The sequence below is a fragment of the Microtus ochrogaster genome, chromosome 22, assembly GCF_000317375.1.
Source record: "Microtus ochrogaster isolate Prairie Vole_2 chromosome 22, MicOch1.0, whole genome shotgun sequence".
Classification (NCBI taxonomy): Eukaryota; Metazoa; Chordata; class Mammalia; order Rodentia; family Cricetidae; genus Microtus; species Microtus ochrogaster.
The window spans coordinates 12837787-12854710 of NC_022023.1; the positions used below are offsets into that span (position 1 = coordinate 12837787).

A 16924-nucleotide genomic window follows, 5' to 3' on the forward strand; every position below is an offset into this window, starting at 1 on the left:
CTAAGGAGGATGTCTTAAATATCTCCTCAAAGTAAATATTTAGGATTTTCTCTGTGTTGAAGGAGCTGTGGGCTGCGTTCCTGCAGCATGGCTCCCAGTCACCAGGCTAGCTTATGCCCTGAAATAACAACACACAAACTATATTCATTTAAACACTGCTTGGCCCATTAGCTCTAGCCTCTTCTTGGCTAACTCTCACATTTTGACTAACCCATTTCTAATAATCTGTGTAGCACCATGAGCTGGTGGCGTGCCAGGAAGATTCTAGTGTACGTCCATCTTGGGCTGTAGCTTCATCGTGTCTGCCCTGGAGAGGAGCAGCATGGCGTCTGCCTCACTTCCTCTTCCTCCCAGCATTCTGTTCTGTTTACTCCACCCACTTATGTTCTAACCTATCAGGCCAAGCAGTTTTTTTATTAATTAACCAATGAAATCAACAGATTGATATATGACACTCCCACATCATCTCTGAGCAGAGGTTTGAGTCCTGAATGCAGCACTTACTAATTGTTCAACCTTGGACAAGTGAGTGTCTGCTGGACAGAGCTTCCTGATTTCCGAGTGCTTGACTTGGCACATTGTGCCGTCACTGTTGAAAGGTGTCTCCCGGGCTCTGTTATTGTGACACTTGACTTGAATGGCTGTTGGCAATGTTGCTGAGGAAGAAGTGCCTCGCTCACAGCCGCACTGAATCCTGGTGTTGTTTTAGAGCGTTTATCCGTTACACCAAGTTCTTGATGAAATACAGAAAATACACATCTACGTTTCCCAATGTGACTTTCTCATACAGTCCTTAGTGTCTGTTTCTGTGTTGTGAGTGAACTGTCCATTTATAAGATTTTTAAATTAAGGGAAGAAAATTATCCTCCAGATTTTAAAAGGTTAATGTATGGGGTGTTTGTGTTGGTTTTGGCCACAGAATGACTACCAGAAACATTTTCAAATCCCTGATTTCAATGTTGTTGCCAAGTCTCAAATTTTATTAAACTGTTTTCTTTAATTATTCTTAAGCCATCGCCTTTGGCTTAGGAATGGATTTAAGGGTGCAGGAACAGAGACAGTGTTTTTAGGTTGGACTTTGTCATTCAGTGGACGGAGAGCTAAAGACAAGCTTTGTCTCCCTGTTATTGCTGCTTTCCTGTGTTGTGAGTGTTACTAGTGTCTGTGTAGCAATTCTCTAAGCTAGGTTTCAAATTCTCTGACAGTAAAGCCAACACTATCAAACCTAGCTATATAAGCAAAGGGAAGCCACAAAATAGTGAAAGAGGCATAATACCTACTGGGATTCCCCATACTCCGGGGTAGCTTATAACCAGCTGGTCCTGGGCTGTGATGTCTATGGGCAGAGCCTGTGCTCGAAGGCTCTCCAGCCAGTGTCAGAACCAGCTTCTGGCACATCGTTGCTGGTGACCTTGGACACGCATTCTTTCACTTTCTCCAGCTGTTTCCTCATCTTCACAATGAGAACATTAATCTGTCTCCTTCTATGATGCCCGATTCTGAAATGCTTGTCTGGCATCTTAACACTATAAATAGTGGTAGTTATTTTTAGAACTTTAGTTCAAAAATGAATCAGCATTGAAGGTCTTATAGTCTCTCCCTGTCCTTTAATTAACAAACTTCCGTAAGGCTTTTCTGCCTTGCAGAATGCTGTGCTTTTGTATATTGAAAGTTGAGCACCAAAGAGCTGTGAAGCAAAATGTTGAATCAAAGCAGTGCTGTATAAGAATGCCCTAAGATGTTTTGCACAGCATCAAGAGACTTGTGCTGGCCTGCCTTGAAGGCAAAGTGACAGCTGAGTATGTAGGAGTGAAAAAGCAAACCCCAAATACAGATCTTAGTCCCCATCTGTGCCCTCAACTCAGCTCCATGTGCTAATGAGTGGAAGCAGTTATGTCCCAGGCACACACAGAACGGAATGCAGAAGGGTGTAGCAGCTAGTTACTGCAGATCCTGAACCCCACGCTTCTAGCAAGTGTTTTCGGAAATAGGTTTGTCTTGCTTTCTTTTGTTTCTCTTAGTGCTCAGAGTTAAACTCTGGACCTTGTGCACAGTAGACAGGCATGCTGCCCCTGAAATCCACCTCTAATCCACCCTGTTACTGTTTTTATCTTGGGACGGTCTCACTGAAGGTTGCCCTTGAGTTTATTCTGTAGCACAGCAAACCTTGAAGCCGAGATTCTCCTGTCTTCGCCCCCTGAGTACCTGGGATTGTAGGTCTGTGTCACCAACCCTGACTTACAAATTGTTCATTTAATATGAAGTTCTAGTAGTTCTCACATGTCATTGTACACGTTTTGTGTATCTGTCTTAATTTTGTATGTACCGTTGAGGGCTATTGCTCTGTTTCTAGATCTGTAATGTATGTGTTACTAATAAGGCAGACATGCATCCACTGGGTGGTGATGATAGTTTGTGTCTGCTAAGAATTGGATGAAGAGATGTAAGCCGTGTAAGTTACCTTTGGCGTCTTAATGATAAGCCCATGTGGGTCTTTGAAGGCGTAAGTCACAAACAATGCCACAGCAGTTTGGAATTATGATTAATAGGGTAGTATTTATTTAAAGGGGAAAAAACTTACAGATCACCGTCAGCCCTCTGCGCAACCAGGAAGGGAGTCTAGTCGCCTGCGGAGCAGGAAGTGAAGAGAAGAGAGAGAAGGAAGTGGTCACTTTTTTAAAGGGAGATAGACCACGCCCCAATGGGCTGGTATCTCAGCGGCTATAGGCTGGAGGAGCGGAAGGACCTCCCGCAACAGGTCTTGTCCTAGCTGCCTGTCTGTACAAGTCAATTACAAGAAGGTTTCATTGTACTGCTCCTGTCAGTGGCCACTGCCATTGTCTCTAGATCACATTGGTTCTTATGTCGCTGTTAATTTGTTTCATCTTGTCATCTAGGTGAAATGCCTCAGCTTGTGAAAGGAATGAAGCTGCTAAATCAAGCTGATCCCTGTGTCCAGGTTTTAATTCAGGAAACAGGAGAGCATGTTTTGGTCACAGCGGGAGAGGTCCACCTTCAGCGCTGTTTGGATGACTTAAGAGAAAGGTCAGATTCAAGTGCTAGAGACGTAGAAATGATTGTTCTAAAACCAGTGAGATGTGTTAATGTTTCCCAAACAGGTCAAACTAAGACAGTGCTTCATTTTGGAAGAGAAGCACAGTGCTCTCAATTCAGACATAAAACTGCTATTGAATCATAAATTTAAATTTAAAACCTGGAAACTGACATGAATTCATACAAATAAAATTGAATAATTTTGCATTTAGCTTAAGTCATAAAACATTTTTATATATATTTTATTTTAAGCACATATCAAAGCAACAAAAATCTTATTATAAATACATAGGTGATTAGGATAGACTGCTTGTGAACTCTGCAATGTAAATCTGATAGAAATTTCTCTATGAAGGTCATATGTAAGTCATTATGTGAACATACCAAATCACTTTTTATTAAAACAACATGGTTTTCTTCTTTGTTTTGTTGATAATGTATGTTTATTGGAAAAGTAAGGACAATATAGATGAATACAGATTATTGGGCTATGTGCAGAAATATCTGTTATGAGCATTCAGGTTCATAAACTCACTCGGTCTGTAGGTATTTACGTATATAAGGCTGCCTGTGCTGAGCTCTGCTTGTTACTGTTAACTCAGAATGCACATGCTGTAACTACCGTAGTGTTTGAAAGGGCAGTTTGCTCACACTTTTGTCAGCCTTACATACTATGTTTAAAAACATCACAATCTGGAAGATGAAAGTTATGTGTCATAATATATATTTCTGTGTTTGCTAATGAAAACAATATGAGAATTTTCTTGTAATAGCCCTTCTTTTTCTAAGTTTTCTGTCATAGTAATAATGATAACCTAGATAATTATAAGTGATTGTCCTAATCACATGCTAAATATAGCATGCGGTCCCTATGTTTGTCACCTCACGCGCACATGGACCACACAGACCGGATAGCGGTGGGAGCGCATGCCGCAGCCACATCAGATAACAGGGATACTTCTGTGTACCCACTAGCGTTCAGCGTTGTTAAAGACATTCTCATGTGATGGAGGAGATGGAGAGTAGTACACTTCCATACAATTAGTAAGAGCAGAGATTGGTAGACTCTTAGAGGCTGCTTCGGGTTGTCTCTTAGGAGAACAGGCCCTTCCCTCAGCTTGGAAGAACTTCCATTTCTAAATCTCTGTGTGCAACAAAGCTGGGCAAATGTTTTTCAAGAATGGGTGTTCTTGATGACATTTTTGTACTAGGATAGGGTCTCATTGCATGGTTGGGATGGCCTAAAACTCAGGCTCCGTCAATCTTCCTCCCTCAGCATCCTCAGCATATAGGCTGTCACTAGTTAAAGTGGAAATTGATCGAGGGAGACACCCCTTGTTGATCTTTGGTGTCCACGTGCACACGTGCACATTTGTGTGCATATAATTAAACTGTAGAGTATGGGTGTTTGGATTTAACTTGTAAAAGCAGAAGAGCGGGGCAGGTTACAGTGAAAGGTTATGGCTGCCTGGGAGGGATTTGGAAGAGATGCGGAGGGTCCTTCTCATGGCTCCAGAAACTCTGTTAGCCTGGGCAGTTGTTTGCAGGGGCGTTCACTTTGAGCCAGATGATTACAGATCAGTAGATTCTTTGTATGCTGGTCTTTGTGACTAGTACATTTCACAATTTTATTAAGAACACTAATAGCCTTCTAGGATTTAGTTTTCATGGGGCGTGCATCCTAATTCAACTTTTTTACCAATTCATGGTTTGTATACAGGAGAGGGAGGGGGTGAAGTGTCAGCTGTTGGTCCTACGCCAGAGGAACTTCAGTTCTTAGCATCCAGATCTTAGGTGCAAAGCAGATGGAGCAGGAACCCATTGGAAGCACAGTCACAGATATAGTAGAAGCCTACTGTGTCTTTTTATCTGTCTGTCCGTCTGTCCGTCTATCTATCTATCTATCTATCTATCTATCTATCTATCTATCTATCTATCTATCATCTATCTACCTACCTATCATCTATCTATCCATCTATCTTCCTGTCTGTCTGTCTATCTACCTAACTACCTTTCTATCTGTCTGTCTGTCTATCCATCCATCCTTCTGTCTGTCTGTCTGTCTGTCTACTATAAGTAACATCAGGTTCTGCATTGCCAGGATTTACCGATCCTCTGCTCCTGGTGCCTTGGGTTTGGCTGTTGCACACTTCCCTCCACAGCCTGGAATGTCTTTACTCATATGAGTCTTTATAGCAGACTCCTTGAAACCTCAAAATCCAAAGTAGTTCTTAGCTTCTGCGTTACTTTATAATAAAACATAGCATTATAATCTTATTGATATATTCTGTTTCAATAGCTTTGCAATTGGCTTTCTTGAAGTATATAAGTATATATTCTGTAGTAGTTTTAAAACTTTTTTTTCCATTCCTGTGATTTTTCTATTTATTTAATATCTGTGCTTCCATTTTATTGTTTTATATGTCCATCTGTGTGGGGAGGTGCATTCATGTATACATGTGAGCATGCAGAGACCTTGCGTGTTTTTCCTCAGATACTGAGCCTCCCAGCTGGACTTGACTGACTGTCCATCAAGGCGTCCAGCTGCCTTCCTCCTCAGCACTGAGATTACAAGCACAAACCACCACACTGGCTTTCTTTTTTCATGTGGGTGGTGGGTATCGAACTCAGATCCTATGCTGACACCAACTGATCTTCAGAGGACGCATCTTTAGGCAGCTCCCAGTTGTAGGAATCTGATGCCCACTGGCCTTCCTGGTCACCTGCACACACATAATGCTCATAAACTCACACAGGCACACGCACACATGCACATAAATAAAAAATAAACCTTTTTTTAAACCTGCAAAATTTAAAACAGTGTCATGATCTCTGTTGACCATAGCCTTGCAGACTTCCTGGAAATACGGCTGGAACTCACAGGGTTTTCCTTAAGAAGAGAAACATCAACAGTAATTCCATTCTCTTTGTGCCCACCCACCCTCCAACAGTTAACCAAGGAATTTGAGGTTTTCTCTGCTACAAAGTATGTGCCTGGCCTGCCTCCTTGCATAACGTGTTTATTAAAACGTCTAAAAAGCCTGTAAGAATCCTTAAAACAGGGAGTTTTATCATGACACTGTTTGGGATTTTTTGTTTGCTTGCTTACTTGCTTGTGCCAGCTAGTAGTTACCTCGCCACATGAAAATGTAAATGCCTTTCATGAGTAGTCAGGGAGCTCTGACATGAATTTGCCTTTTTTTTTCATCTAATAACATGAAACAACAAGTGTTTGGGTTTTCAGTATTTCTATTTCAGTAGCTCCTGAGCCTGTGTGGAGAGGAATGAAGCTTGCTCTGGGCAGGCGCCAACACTGGTGGTATAGGCTGCTCAACTCGTGTGTCCCACTGTTCTGCCCCAGCTGCTCACAGCAAGACGGACTGGTTAGAACTGATCCAGAGTGGGAAGTGGGGAGAACCACAGGCTTAAGTAAAGACTGAATTGGCTATTTGGAACCATGCAATGGCCATTTATTGTTTCTAAGATTTATTTTTAAAGTTCATTTATTATTTCTAAAATTCCTAAATATATTTTAAACAAAGAATAAGTATTGAATGCTCGTCATTTTAAATAATGATTATATAGATTACGTTGACATTTAGCATATATTGTATTATATTATTTTAATAATATTTACCTCATACAAACTATTTTACATAACCTATAATCAAAATCATCTGCCATTGTGAATTTTTGCTTTAACATGCTTTGAGACTCAACTTTTTACTGCACTATGATTGTGGAGATTGTGAACTCTAAAGTCAGACCAAGATTCAGATCCTAGATTCTCCACTCTCCATCCACTTGAATAACACACACACACACACACTTACCTGGTTTTCTCTCTGCACAATGAGGATTTTATTAGTGTGTATTAGGGAATAACACCTTCCTACAGCACCTGGCATAATAGCTCAGTGTAGTAAATAGCATCACAAAATATATGTACATGAATTTCTTAATACTTTTCATTGTTATTTTATCTCTTTTCCATCTGAATTATTTGGTGAGGTTGAACTATAGTTTCATTTGTATATGCTCTGGTACAATGTCTGGAAGGCACCTGTCTTGAGTACCCTGGAGCAGACATGTCAGCTTGAAGTAAGCTAATCCTTGAAAGAGAAAGCCCTTACTGATAGAGCCACAGCCCTTAGTGAAAGGAACCTTTCTCATGCCTTTTCTTCTTCTTCTATGCATTATAGTCTGTTTCTGGTTATATATATATATATATATATATATATATATATATATATATATATGCCGAAATCTATTTTTTGTTTCATTTTATTTAAACAATATGTTTATTGAGTTTTCAAATTTATCAAAAAGCAAAAAATAAAGTACTTGGGTCATATTTATAAAATGTTAAAGCAGAAAGAAACCTAGGATGAATTGCCAGCATTCAGTTTTCTTATGGAATAAATTTCCCGGAGAAGGCGTCATTCTGAGATGCAAAACCAGCAATATAATGTATTTGTACATGCACGCACGTGCGCACACACATGCAGAGGGAGACTGTCCCGAAGCTGTAACGTGAACTGACAATAGCAAAAACAGAAAATGAGACCAATAGAAAGATTGCCCATTTCTGCAGCAGCAGAACAGTCGGTCCATGCCAGTTTCAAGGCTCTGCCCTGGGTGATCTTAGAGCTGACAAGAAGACACTAAGCCCAATTCTGTATGGAAAGGGTGCTTTCTGAACTCTGCGCCAGACTAGGATTTGAGCCCTGTGCTATTCAGTACTGCAGACCCTACCTATGTGAAGCTATGGGACCGTGTGAAGCTGTGTAAATAATGCTGGTTAAAACGCAGTGAAATTGGAAATTCAGCTGCTCAGCCATAGTGTGACTGTTCACATTTAAATAAAAATAGACATCTCTTTCTTCTGTTGTACTAACCACGTTTCCAGTGCTCAGTCCTCACAGAAAAGACAGACAGCTTTCTGTCACTGCGGGATGTTGATGGTGACATGCTAGTCCAGACAAACTCCTGGGCTGTTCCTGCTTTGTGCGAGCCTCCTTGTCCATTTGGAATGTCTTGTGCAGCTGTGCTCCGACTGTCACGAGTCTCTGATTGTCTGCTCAGAGTTGTAATCACTGGGCTCTTCTGCTCCAGACTCAGGTCTGGCAAATTTGGTTTTAAAGAAGTTGTGTGTCAGATCCTGTTGCCGTTTTTATTTTCCACTCAAAATGATTGTATCTAAATAGATGGTCTATTTGTCTTGAGAATGAACAAAGCGCCTTCCTAGCACAAGCAGAGAGCTCCCCAGAGGTACGTTCCCATCAGAGGTCGTCTCGTCTCTCAGTCTGAAGTCAAAGCACTTTGGGAATTGAAATAGAATGTAAATCATAGGCCTCGCATACAAAGTGATTTTTATTTTTCTGTGTTTTTCCACTGTCTTCGTGTGTGATGTAAGGCTCTGATTCTAACCACCTGCTATTTCTCTTTGATTTAATAGGTTTGCAAAGATTCACATCAGTGTATCCGAACCCATTATTCCGTTCAGAGAGACAATCACAAAGCCTCCCAAAGTTGACATGGTCAATGAAGAGATAGGCAGACAGCAAAAAGTGGCTGTCATACACCAAACAAAAGAAGAGCAAAGCAAAATTCCAGAGGGCATCCATGTTGACTCTGACGGGCTGATCACCATAACGACGCCCAATAAACTAGCCACTCTCAGTGTTCGGGCCGTACCCCTTCCTGAAGAGGTCACTCAGATCCTAGAGGAAAACAGCGACTTGATTCGTTCCATGGAACTTTTGACCTCCTCCTTGAATGAGGGCAGCAATACCCAGGCGCTTCACCAGAAGACCCAAGAGAAGATTTGGGAGTTCAAAGGCAAACTAGAGCACCACCTAACAGGTAGAAAATGGAGGAACACTGTTGACCAAATCTGGTCATTTGGCCCAAGAAAATGTGGGCCCAACATACTTGTCAGTAGAAGTGAAGATTTCCAGAACTCAGTATGGTCCGGCCCAGCTGGCAGAGACTCGAAAGAAGCCGGTAGATTCCGAGACTTTGGCAACAGCATTGTGAGTGGCTTCCAGCTAGCAACGCTCTCTGGCCCTATGTGTGAGGAGCCCCTCATGGGTGTCTGTTTTGTTCTAGAGAAGTGGGAACTAAATAAATGTGCAGAACAAGGATCAAGTGATAAACAGAACCAAGAAGAATGTGATCTGACAGGAGAGGGACAGGAAGAAGGTAAAGCCTGCCCCGGTGGAGGTGAAAACCAAGAGCTACAAGATGGCCACTCTGAAGGGACTTCCGCAAAAGGAGAATCCCCAGTCACTGACTGCTATGGACCCTTCTCAGGGCAGCTAATTGCCACCATGAAAGAAGCATGTCGCTATGCTCTACAGGTGAAGCCTCAGCGCCTGATGGCAGCTATGTACACATGTGACATCATGGCCACGAGCGATGTCCTCGGTAAGGAGGGAAGGATGGAGACAGGTGCCCTGAGTAACACAAAGTCTGTACTTAATAATCTTTTTAAATTTAGTGGTTTTATTTGTTTTATATCCTGACCACAGTTTTCCTTCTCTCCTCTCCTCCCATTCCCTCTCCCCAGCTCCACTCTGTCCCACCTCAATACACGTCTCCTCTGTTTCTGTTCAGAAAGGAGCAGGCTTCCTATGGATATCACCAAAGCATGGCATATCAAGTTGCAATAAGACTTAGCACCTCCCCTTTATTAAGTCTGGCTAAGGCAATCCAGTATGAGGAATGGGTTCCCAAGAGCCAGCCAAAACATTAGGAACAGCCTTTGCTCCCATTGTCAGGAGTCCCACAAGTAGACCAAGCTACACAACTGAGTTCCTATGAGTCAGGTTAGTTGTTTCTGTGGTTTTTCTTGTGACATCCTTGACCCCTCTGGCCCCTACAATCCTTCCTGTCTTCAGCAGAATTCCCCGAGCTCAGCCTAATGTTTGGCTGTGGCATCTGTTTCCATCAGTTACTAGATGAAAGTTCTCTGTTGACAACTGGGGTAGCCACTAATCTGATCACAGGGGATGGCCAGTTCAGGCTATAGATCCACTATTGCTAGGCGTCTTAGCTGGGATCACCCTTGCATCGGGTTTCTACCTAACACTGAAGTGCCCCCTTTCCAGTCATCTCCTTCAGTGCTCTCCCTCTCCATCCACCCTCCAGCCTGATCCCTCGAGCTCCCATCCCCACCTTTCCCCAGTCCACCCAGGGGATCACTTGTATTTCCCCTTCCCAGAGAAACCCATACATGCCCCCTTGCGCCCTCCTTGTTACCTAGCCTCTCTGGGTCTGGATTATAGTATAATTATCCTTTACAGCTAAGATCCACTTATAAGTGAGCACACACCATGCTTGTCTTTCTGGGTCTGAGTTACCTCACTCAGGATGATTTTTTTCTAGTTCCACCCATTTGCCTACAAATTTTCTGATGTCATTGTTTTTTAACAGCTGAGTAATATTCCGTTGTGTAAATATACCACGTTTTCTTTATCCATTCTTTGGTTCAGAGGCATCTAGGTTGTTTCCACGTTTTGACTATTATAAACAAAGCTGCTATGAACATAGTTGAGCAAGTGTCCTTGTGGTATGGTTGAGCATCCTTTAGGTATATGGCCAGGAGTGGTCTAGCTGGGTCTTGAGCTAGGTTGATTTCCTGAGAAACCACCATGATTCCCAGAGTGGCTGTACAAGTTTACACTCCCACCAGGATGCAGGAGTGTTCCCCTTGTTCTACACCTCTCCAGCATGGGGTGTCGTTTGTGTTGTTGATCTCGGCCATTCTGACAGGTGTGAAATGGAATCTCGGAGTGTGACTTCCCAGAGCCGGGTGCCCATCCAGACCCATTTATTTGTGCCCTTCTTTCTTTGGCGTGAACTGTGGCTCTCCTTTGTCCAAGTGGCACTCAAGTCCCCTTGTGCCAGGTCTTCCCATCTACAGCTCTGTGTGTGCTTCAGTTGCAATAGACACTGGTCTCCAAGACCAGCACACTACCACCCCCACCACCAGGAATCTTTCTGGATCTTTTACCAGTTCCTCTCCTGAATTGTTTTGAAGTCTAGGTCCTGGAGCATCTCCCCTGAGGCCTCTTTTCTCCTGGCATTTGGGGCTGTTCTTTGGTATGGACAGCTGAGAATTCAGGATCCATCAACAGAGTCAGCTGTTGGCACGTTGTTTTGTTTTCTTTTCTTCCAAGCTCCACAATTTCAATGGGAAAAGAAATGGAGAAACTCACCCTGTTTCTGAAGCCCTGTTACATCTTGCCAGGATATCTGGGGATCTTCCAAGATGACTTCGACGTTGTTGACTTCTCATTTCAGTTCTCGAAGAATCAACACAAAGTGATTTTAGCTGCTTGTTTTTAATTTATTTTTATTTTATGTGCATTGCTTGCATGTGCTTTGTTTTTGTGTTTTATTTTATGTGTTTTGCCTTCATGTATATATCTGTATGAAGGTGTCAGATCTTAGAGTTACAGCCAGTTGTGAGCTGCCATGTGGGTGCTGGGAATTGAACCCAGGTCCTCTGGAAGAGCAGTCGGTGTTCTTAACTGCTGAGCCATCTCTACAACCCTGGTTTCTTACTTCTTAATTCTTCCTGTATGGATTATTAAAGCCTATCATTCTGTACATGGATAGAATTACATATGATCAAAATGGGAAACTAGGAAAATACGGATTACATATGATCAACATGGGAAACTAGGAAAATACTTATTTCCAGATTATTTTATTTTGGAAAAAAATCCCAAGAAAATATGCTGATTAAATAGCCCTTTTCTAAAGGTATCTATGGCTCTATTGTTATTTTTGTTTACCTGTGAAAATTCCCTCTAATGGGTGTGTTTGGCCATCATAAACACTGTTTACTTTGTCACGTGACCAATCAATTGTCTATCTTTGTCTTCCTTCAGACCTGCTGTTTTTGTCCGACAGTTCTAGAATCCAATCATAGCTATGATTATTGGGCTAATTTGACACAGCGTTGGCATTGTTAGAACATATGCACTTGCACAAACTGGAAACATCCTGACTACCGTTGTGCTAGTAAAACCCCTTTTCTCTCCATTTGAAGTTCTTTGTAAGTTTGATCAGCATCTCGTCATTTCTAGTCATGTTGAGCTGCGAGTGTTAATCCTTAGGTCAAGCATGGTTCTTGCCTCGACAGAGGAGTACAGGAGACAAAGTTTAATAATACTAAATGAATAGAATAAACGCCCTTGTTTAGTGGAATGGGAAGAGGGCGGGTCTTTCAGAAGGGATAGGATGTTGAAATGGGCCATTCCAGGCATACCAGCATCTGCTGCTTAGCTCACAGAAGACTGCTGCTGAGCCGGTGCTCACTCCCGATTGGCTTTAGGAACTGTTCAGTGCGCGCTCTCTCTCTGAGCCCAGTGAGACCCCTTCAAAGTGACACCGTGTTAACTGTGCCGTCGAACTGGGGTCCTTAGCAGGTTCTCTCAGAGCGTTCCTCTGCCAGTTCCACGTCACCTCTAGTCTTGATTGTACCTTCTGCTTCTGTAGATAGTTGACGGTGACAGTACAAACGTGAAGCTCTGCATGGGGAGTCCCTGAACACCTTCCAGGGCTAGGTCAGCTTGCCATGCCAGCTTCCACTAAGCCTGCAGCTGAATGTGTTTGCAGGAGCAAGCCGCCCACAAGCCACTTGCTTCAGCTCAACTTGACCACATCCATCCCGTTAGCCGCATTTGCTTGATTTCACATTTTGGTAGCTCAGTGACAGAAGACAGCTTTTATGTGACCTTGCTTGTAAGACATAAAAAATACCCACAGTATCTATATGTCTGTGTGTGTGTGTGTCTGAAAGTCATCCATGTGTGCTACCAACAATTACAGAAATGGCGAAAGGCACAATCGTCCTTGGAAACCAGCCTTTTGTTTTGTCTGACTTGTTACTCATTTGGTTATTGTCTCCACTTTCCTTGGAGCATCGTGCATAGGTATGACCTTATGGTACAACCAGTTCAGTACTTTTACCTTATGTTCTTTTTAAAGCATGCCTCTCTTCGGCCACTTACTCATAATTTCCATTTTAACCTCTGCATAGTATCTGTGAACTTGATATGCTGCAATTGACTGACCTGTCGTCCTCCAGTTGGAAATTTGTCTTTGTTTATTGTAGGAGAAATAGGCTGTGAACAGCTACTTTCTTTTCTATATTTGCCTCCCATCTCCAGAGGTTCTAGATTAATCATAGTTGTTACAGTAGAAGAACACGCGTGTTACTCTGTAATGCTGTAAAGACAGTGCTCCATGGAACTGGCATGGAAGGAGACTTGACTTTTCAGTATCTGAGGCAGTACAAGTTGTTTGCGAGTGTCCTGAATCTGAAAAGAGTGTGTACAGGGTTGAACTGAGATGACATTCTAGGTGAGGGGGCTGTGACCCTGAGTAGAGGTCCTCCAATGTGAGCTGTGCCGACTGGTTCATTTGGGCTGGGAAGGCACACAGCTGGTGCTCGATCGCAGGAGCTGAAGTCCCATGAACCACCATGCCGGGTGCAGGCTGGAACTCAGATATGCAGTGGAGTCGTAATCACAGCCCTTCCAGCTGTTTTGTTGTTGCTGCTGCTTTGCTTTTCCTGTCTTCTTGTGGAGCTGTCTGCAGAGCATGGGCTGTGGATGCACATAAACAGGAAGGCTGACTGGTCTGCTGCCCCGTCCCAGGGAAGGGATAGTGAAATGTTTACACTTAAGCCTTGATGACATCCGTCCCCGTGACAGCGAAAGGAGGGTTAGAAGGTGTCTGAAGGCTTCTAAGCTTTGGGCACACCTGTCACGTGAGCCCAGTGACCAGGGAAATTTTATTATAGTGTTTTCCTCTCTTTGGTGATCCATTACTGCGCTTCAGTTTTAGGATGTAGTTCTAGCAGAATTAGAATTGAGTGGCTCAGAAGTACATGATTAATTACATTCCGTTTCAATTACTAGTATTGATCTGAACTGTTGTCTCAGCCCCTGGAGGGGAGAAATTGCCAGCCTGGGCAGCAGCAGTCAACAGTTTATCACTAGCCCTTACACGGCTCATTTGCCCCAGTTTCCCTACCCCTTCTTACACCTAATGCTACCTGTTCACCTTCATAGACCACCTTAGTTTTTCTGAGAACATGGGTCAGGAAGATAGCCCAGTGGATAGATAAGAGCTTGACCCACAGGCCCAAGGATCTGAATTCCAGTCCCTGGAACAAATGCAAGAGCCAGATGGGTATTGTGAGCATCTGTAATCCCAGCACTCCTGGGAAGGAGTGGAGGTAGAGACACTAGAACCCCAAAATCGCATGGGCCAGTAGCCTGGTGTACCGAGCAGAAAAACAAGAAAGAGACCCTGTCTTTAACAAGGCAGAAGGGGAGGACCTCCTCTTGAAAATTGTCCCCTGACCACCGGGTGAATGCTCTGGCACATGCACACCAGCGTGAATGATTCTGTGACTGACATTCCCAGTCGTAATGGCAGAGCAGGGATTGTCCCTAGAGATTGGTTTGCCTCTAGCACTTGGGCTTGAGTTTAGAAGGAAGTTGGCTCCACAGTGATGTTCAGTGGGTGTTGCAAAGCTGGGGTGGGGGCAGGGGAGAGGTCTAGCGTAGGTAGGTAGAGTCTTAGAAACCTCCCTGAGATAAGCTCACTACACCAACAACGTGGAAATTGCTTCTCTAGGCGGATGAGGCCTCACAGAGTGGCTCACAGGGAAGGTGCACCTGCGGGAATTACAGAAATAACCAGTGGTATCCCAGGAGCCAGGTGTGGAAGGAGGGCTTGGCAGAGGCACACCCATCAGAGGCCTTTGGTGCCACAGAGAGGTCTTGAGAGCGAGGTTGAGAAGCACACTGGTTAGCGCGAACATTAGCATCCAACTCCAGGAAGCGGTTTAGTAGAGCCCAGAGCAGCATTTGAGTTGGAAGCCCTGGCTTTAGAAATGTGGGGAAGGAGTAGCGAGAGTAGGCGGAGTGAGCAGAGCAGCCGAGTGGAGAGATAGTGCCTTGCGCAGCCAATAGAAGGGTTGCTGTGTGGGGCCTCAAGGCCGGTTGTCTCCATTGCCCCTTCCTAATCACTGGCATCCGAGGGTGTCCGCAGGGACGGGTGTGAGGTAGTGAGGCTCTGAGCCCTTGGCTCCTGGGTTAAACAGAGATGGTAAATAAACCCCCCCTGTACTGACAGAAGGTCAGACCTCCGTGTGGTGTCTGGGGAGGCTTTCACTCTGCCCGCCTACACACGCGCGGATCGCCCTCAATGAAAAGACCTTTTCAGCCGCAGGTGAAAGGTGGGCATGCCTGCCAGCTTCATTTGTCTCTGTTTCTCCTGGTCCACTCTGCTTGCTCTAGTGGAAAGGATGCCCTGAGCACCCATAGACATCAGTACAGGATGCCCCTCCCAGGGGCAGGTGAGTCCCTTCTGAATCTCACCTTAGGCAAATTGTAACTGTCAGGCAGAGAAGTTGCTAAGACTCTTGGTATGTGACACTAGAGACTGTCACCAGATAGTAAAGATTCCAAGCACGATCCATCTCGGGAATAAAATACCCATGCTCACCGCCAATTCAATAGTGTTGAGTAGATGTTTACATAGATGTGCGCTTTGATTGGTGTAAAACTGCCATTGCTAGTCGCTTGGTTGCTTATTCAAATGGTCTCTTGCCACCATTTTGATCATCATTTTAAGAATATTCATAATTACTAACGTATTTTAATGTTTGTAAGATTCCAGCAACATTCTTCTCATTGGATTTCATACCCAGCAATAACTCTGCTTGTAATTCCAGAGGTGGTGGTTCTTAGATGTCATTGTGGGAGTTGTCACAGGGGTGGCAGGGGATTGTTGGGACTCTTATTATTTTTTATATGTAATTTTTTTTCTAGTGTTGCCCTTTTAATTAGCACTTAAGTGTTCATGGTTTTGTCAGTCGGGATTGTTGAGAACAGAACGTTCTAATCCACTACTGTATCCTTCCTGGGTGTGTGAATCACTGTGGCTTTGGGTCCAGCATGATCAGCCGATGAGCTTGTGTTTCGGTTTTGCAGGCCGAGTCTACGCCGTGCTGTCGAAGCGAGAGGGTCGAGTGCTGCAGGAGGAAATGAAGGAAGGGACGGACATGTTCATCATCAAGGCCGTACTGCCTGTGGCCGAAAGCTTCGGCTTTGCCGATGAAATCAGGAAGAGGACCAGTGGGCTGGCCAGCCCGCAGCTGGTGTTCAGCCACTGGGAGGTGAGAGGCCGTCCCTGGGGTGGCGGCCCAGGCAAGGGCAGGTGAAAGCTGGCTGACAGCACCAGCTTCATTCTTTCTGTAATGTGAAGTTGAAGAGACAGAAGAGTGAGTCCATTTCCTTCCTGCTGCAGATGTGTAGAGGGAAAAGAAAAATGGTAACTGATTTGAAAGTGAATCCTGAAGGACTCCTCCCTAGAGAGGAGGAAGATGGGGAGAGACTCTTCCAGCATTTGGAGGAGAGCACTCTTTGGGGGACATCTGCAGTTTGTCTCTAGTCTTCGGTCATTCTGGGGACTGGGGTTCTGTGGCTTCCCTGGGAGGAGTGGCGTAGCTCATCACAGCCCTTCCCCTCCCACAAACGTGGGGTCAAGTGAGCAGCAAATCTGTCTGTAATCACTGTGGGTAAGAGAAGAGGGTTGTGGGGTTGTGAATGCAGAGTGTGTGGGAGGGGTCAGGTAAGTCTTCCCAATGAGGTGTTTAGAGGAAATTAGCAATTAATCAGCAGAGAGAACATAGGCCAGCTAAGAAAAACTAAAAGAAAAAAAATAATAAAGTCATGCCAGGTAGTGGGGCGCACGCCTTTAACTCCAGCACTCCTGCAGCAAAGACAGGCAGATCTCTGTGAGTTTGAGACCAGCCTGGTCTGCACAGCTAGTTCTGGGA

General features: G+C 44.1%; 1 protein-coding gene across 2 annotated transcripts in view; it reads left to right on the top strand.

Moving 5' to 3' along the window:
* The window catches only part of Efl1 (elongation factor like GTPase 1), a 100326-nt gene that overhangs the window by 78237 nt on the left and 5165 nt on the right, over positions 1-16924 (top strand). For both annotated transcript variants that reach the window (XM_005357682.3, XM_026784390.1), the window contains 3 exons: positions 2898-3045; positions 8513-9483; positions 16077-16261. In XM_005357682.3, coding sequence (XP_005357739.1) covers positions 2898-3045; positions 8513-9483; positions 16077-16261 — 1304 coding nt within the window. The remainder of the gene's footprint in view (positions 1-2897; positions 3046-8512; positions 9484-16076; positions 16262-16924) is intronic.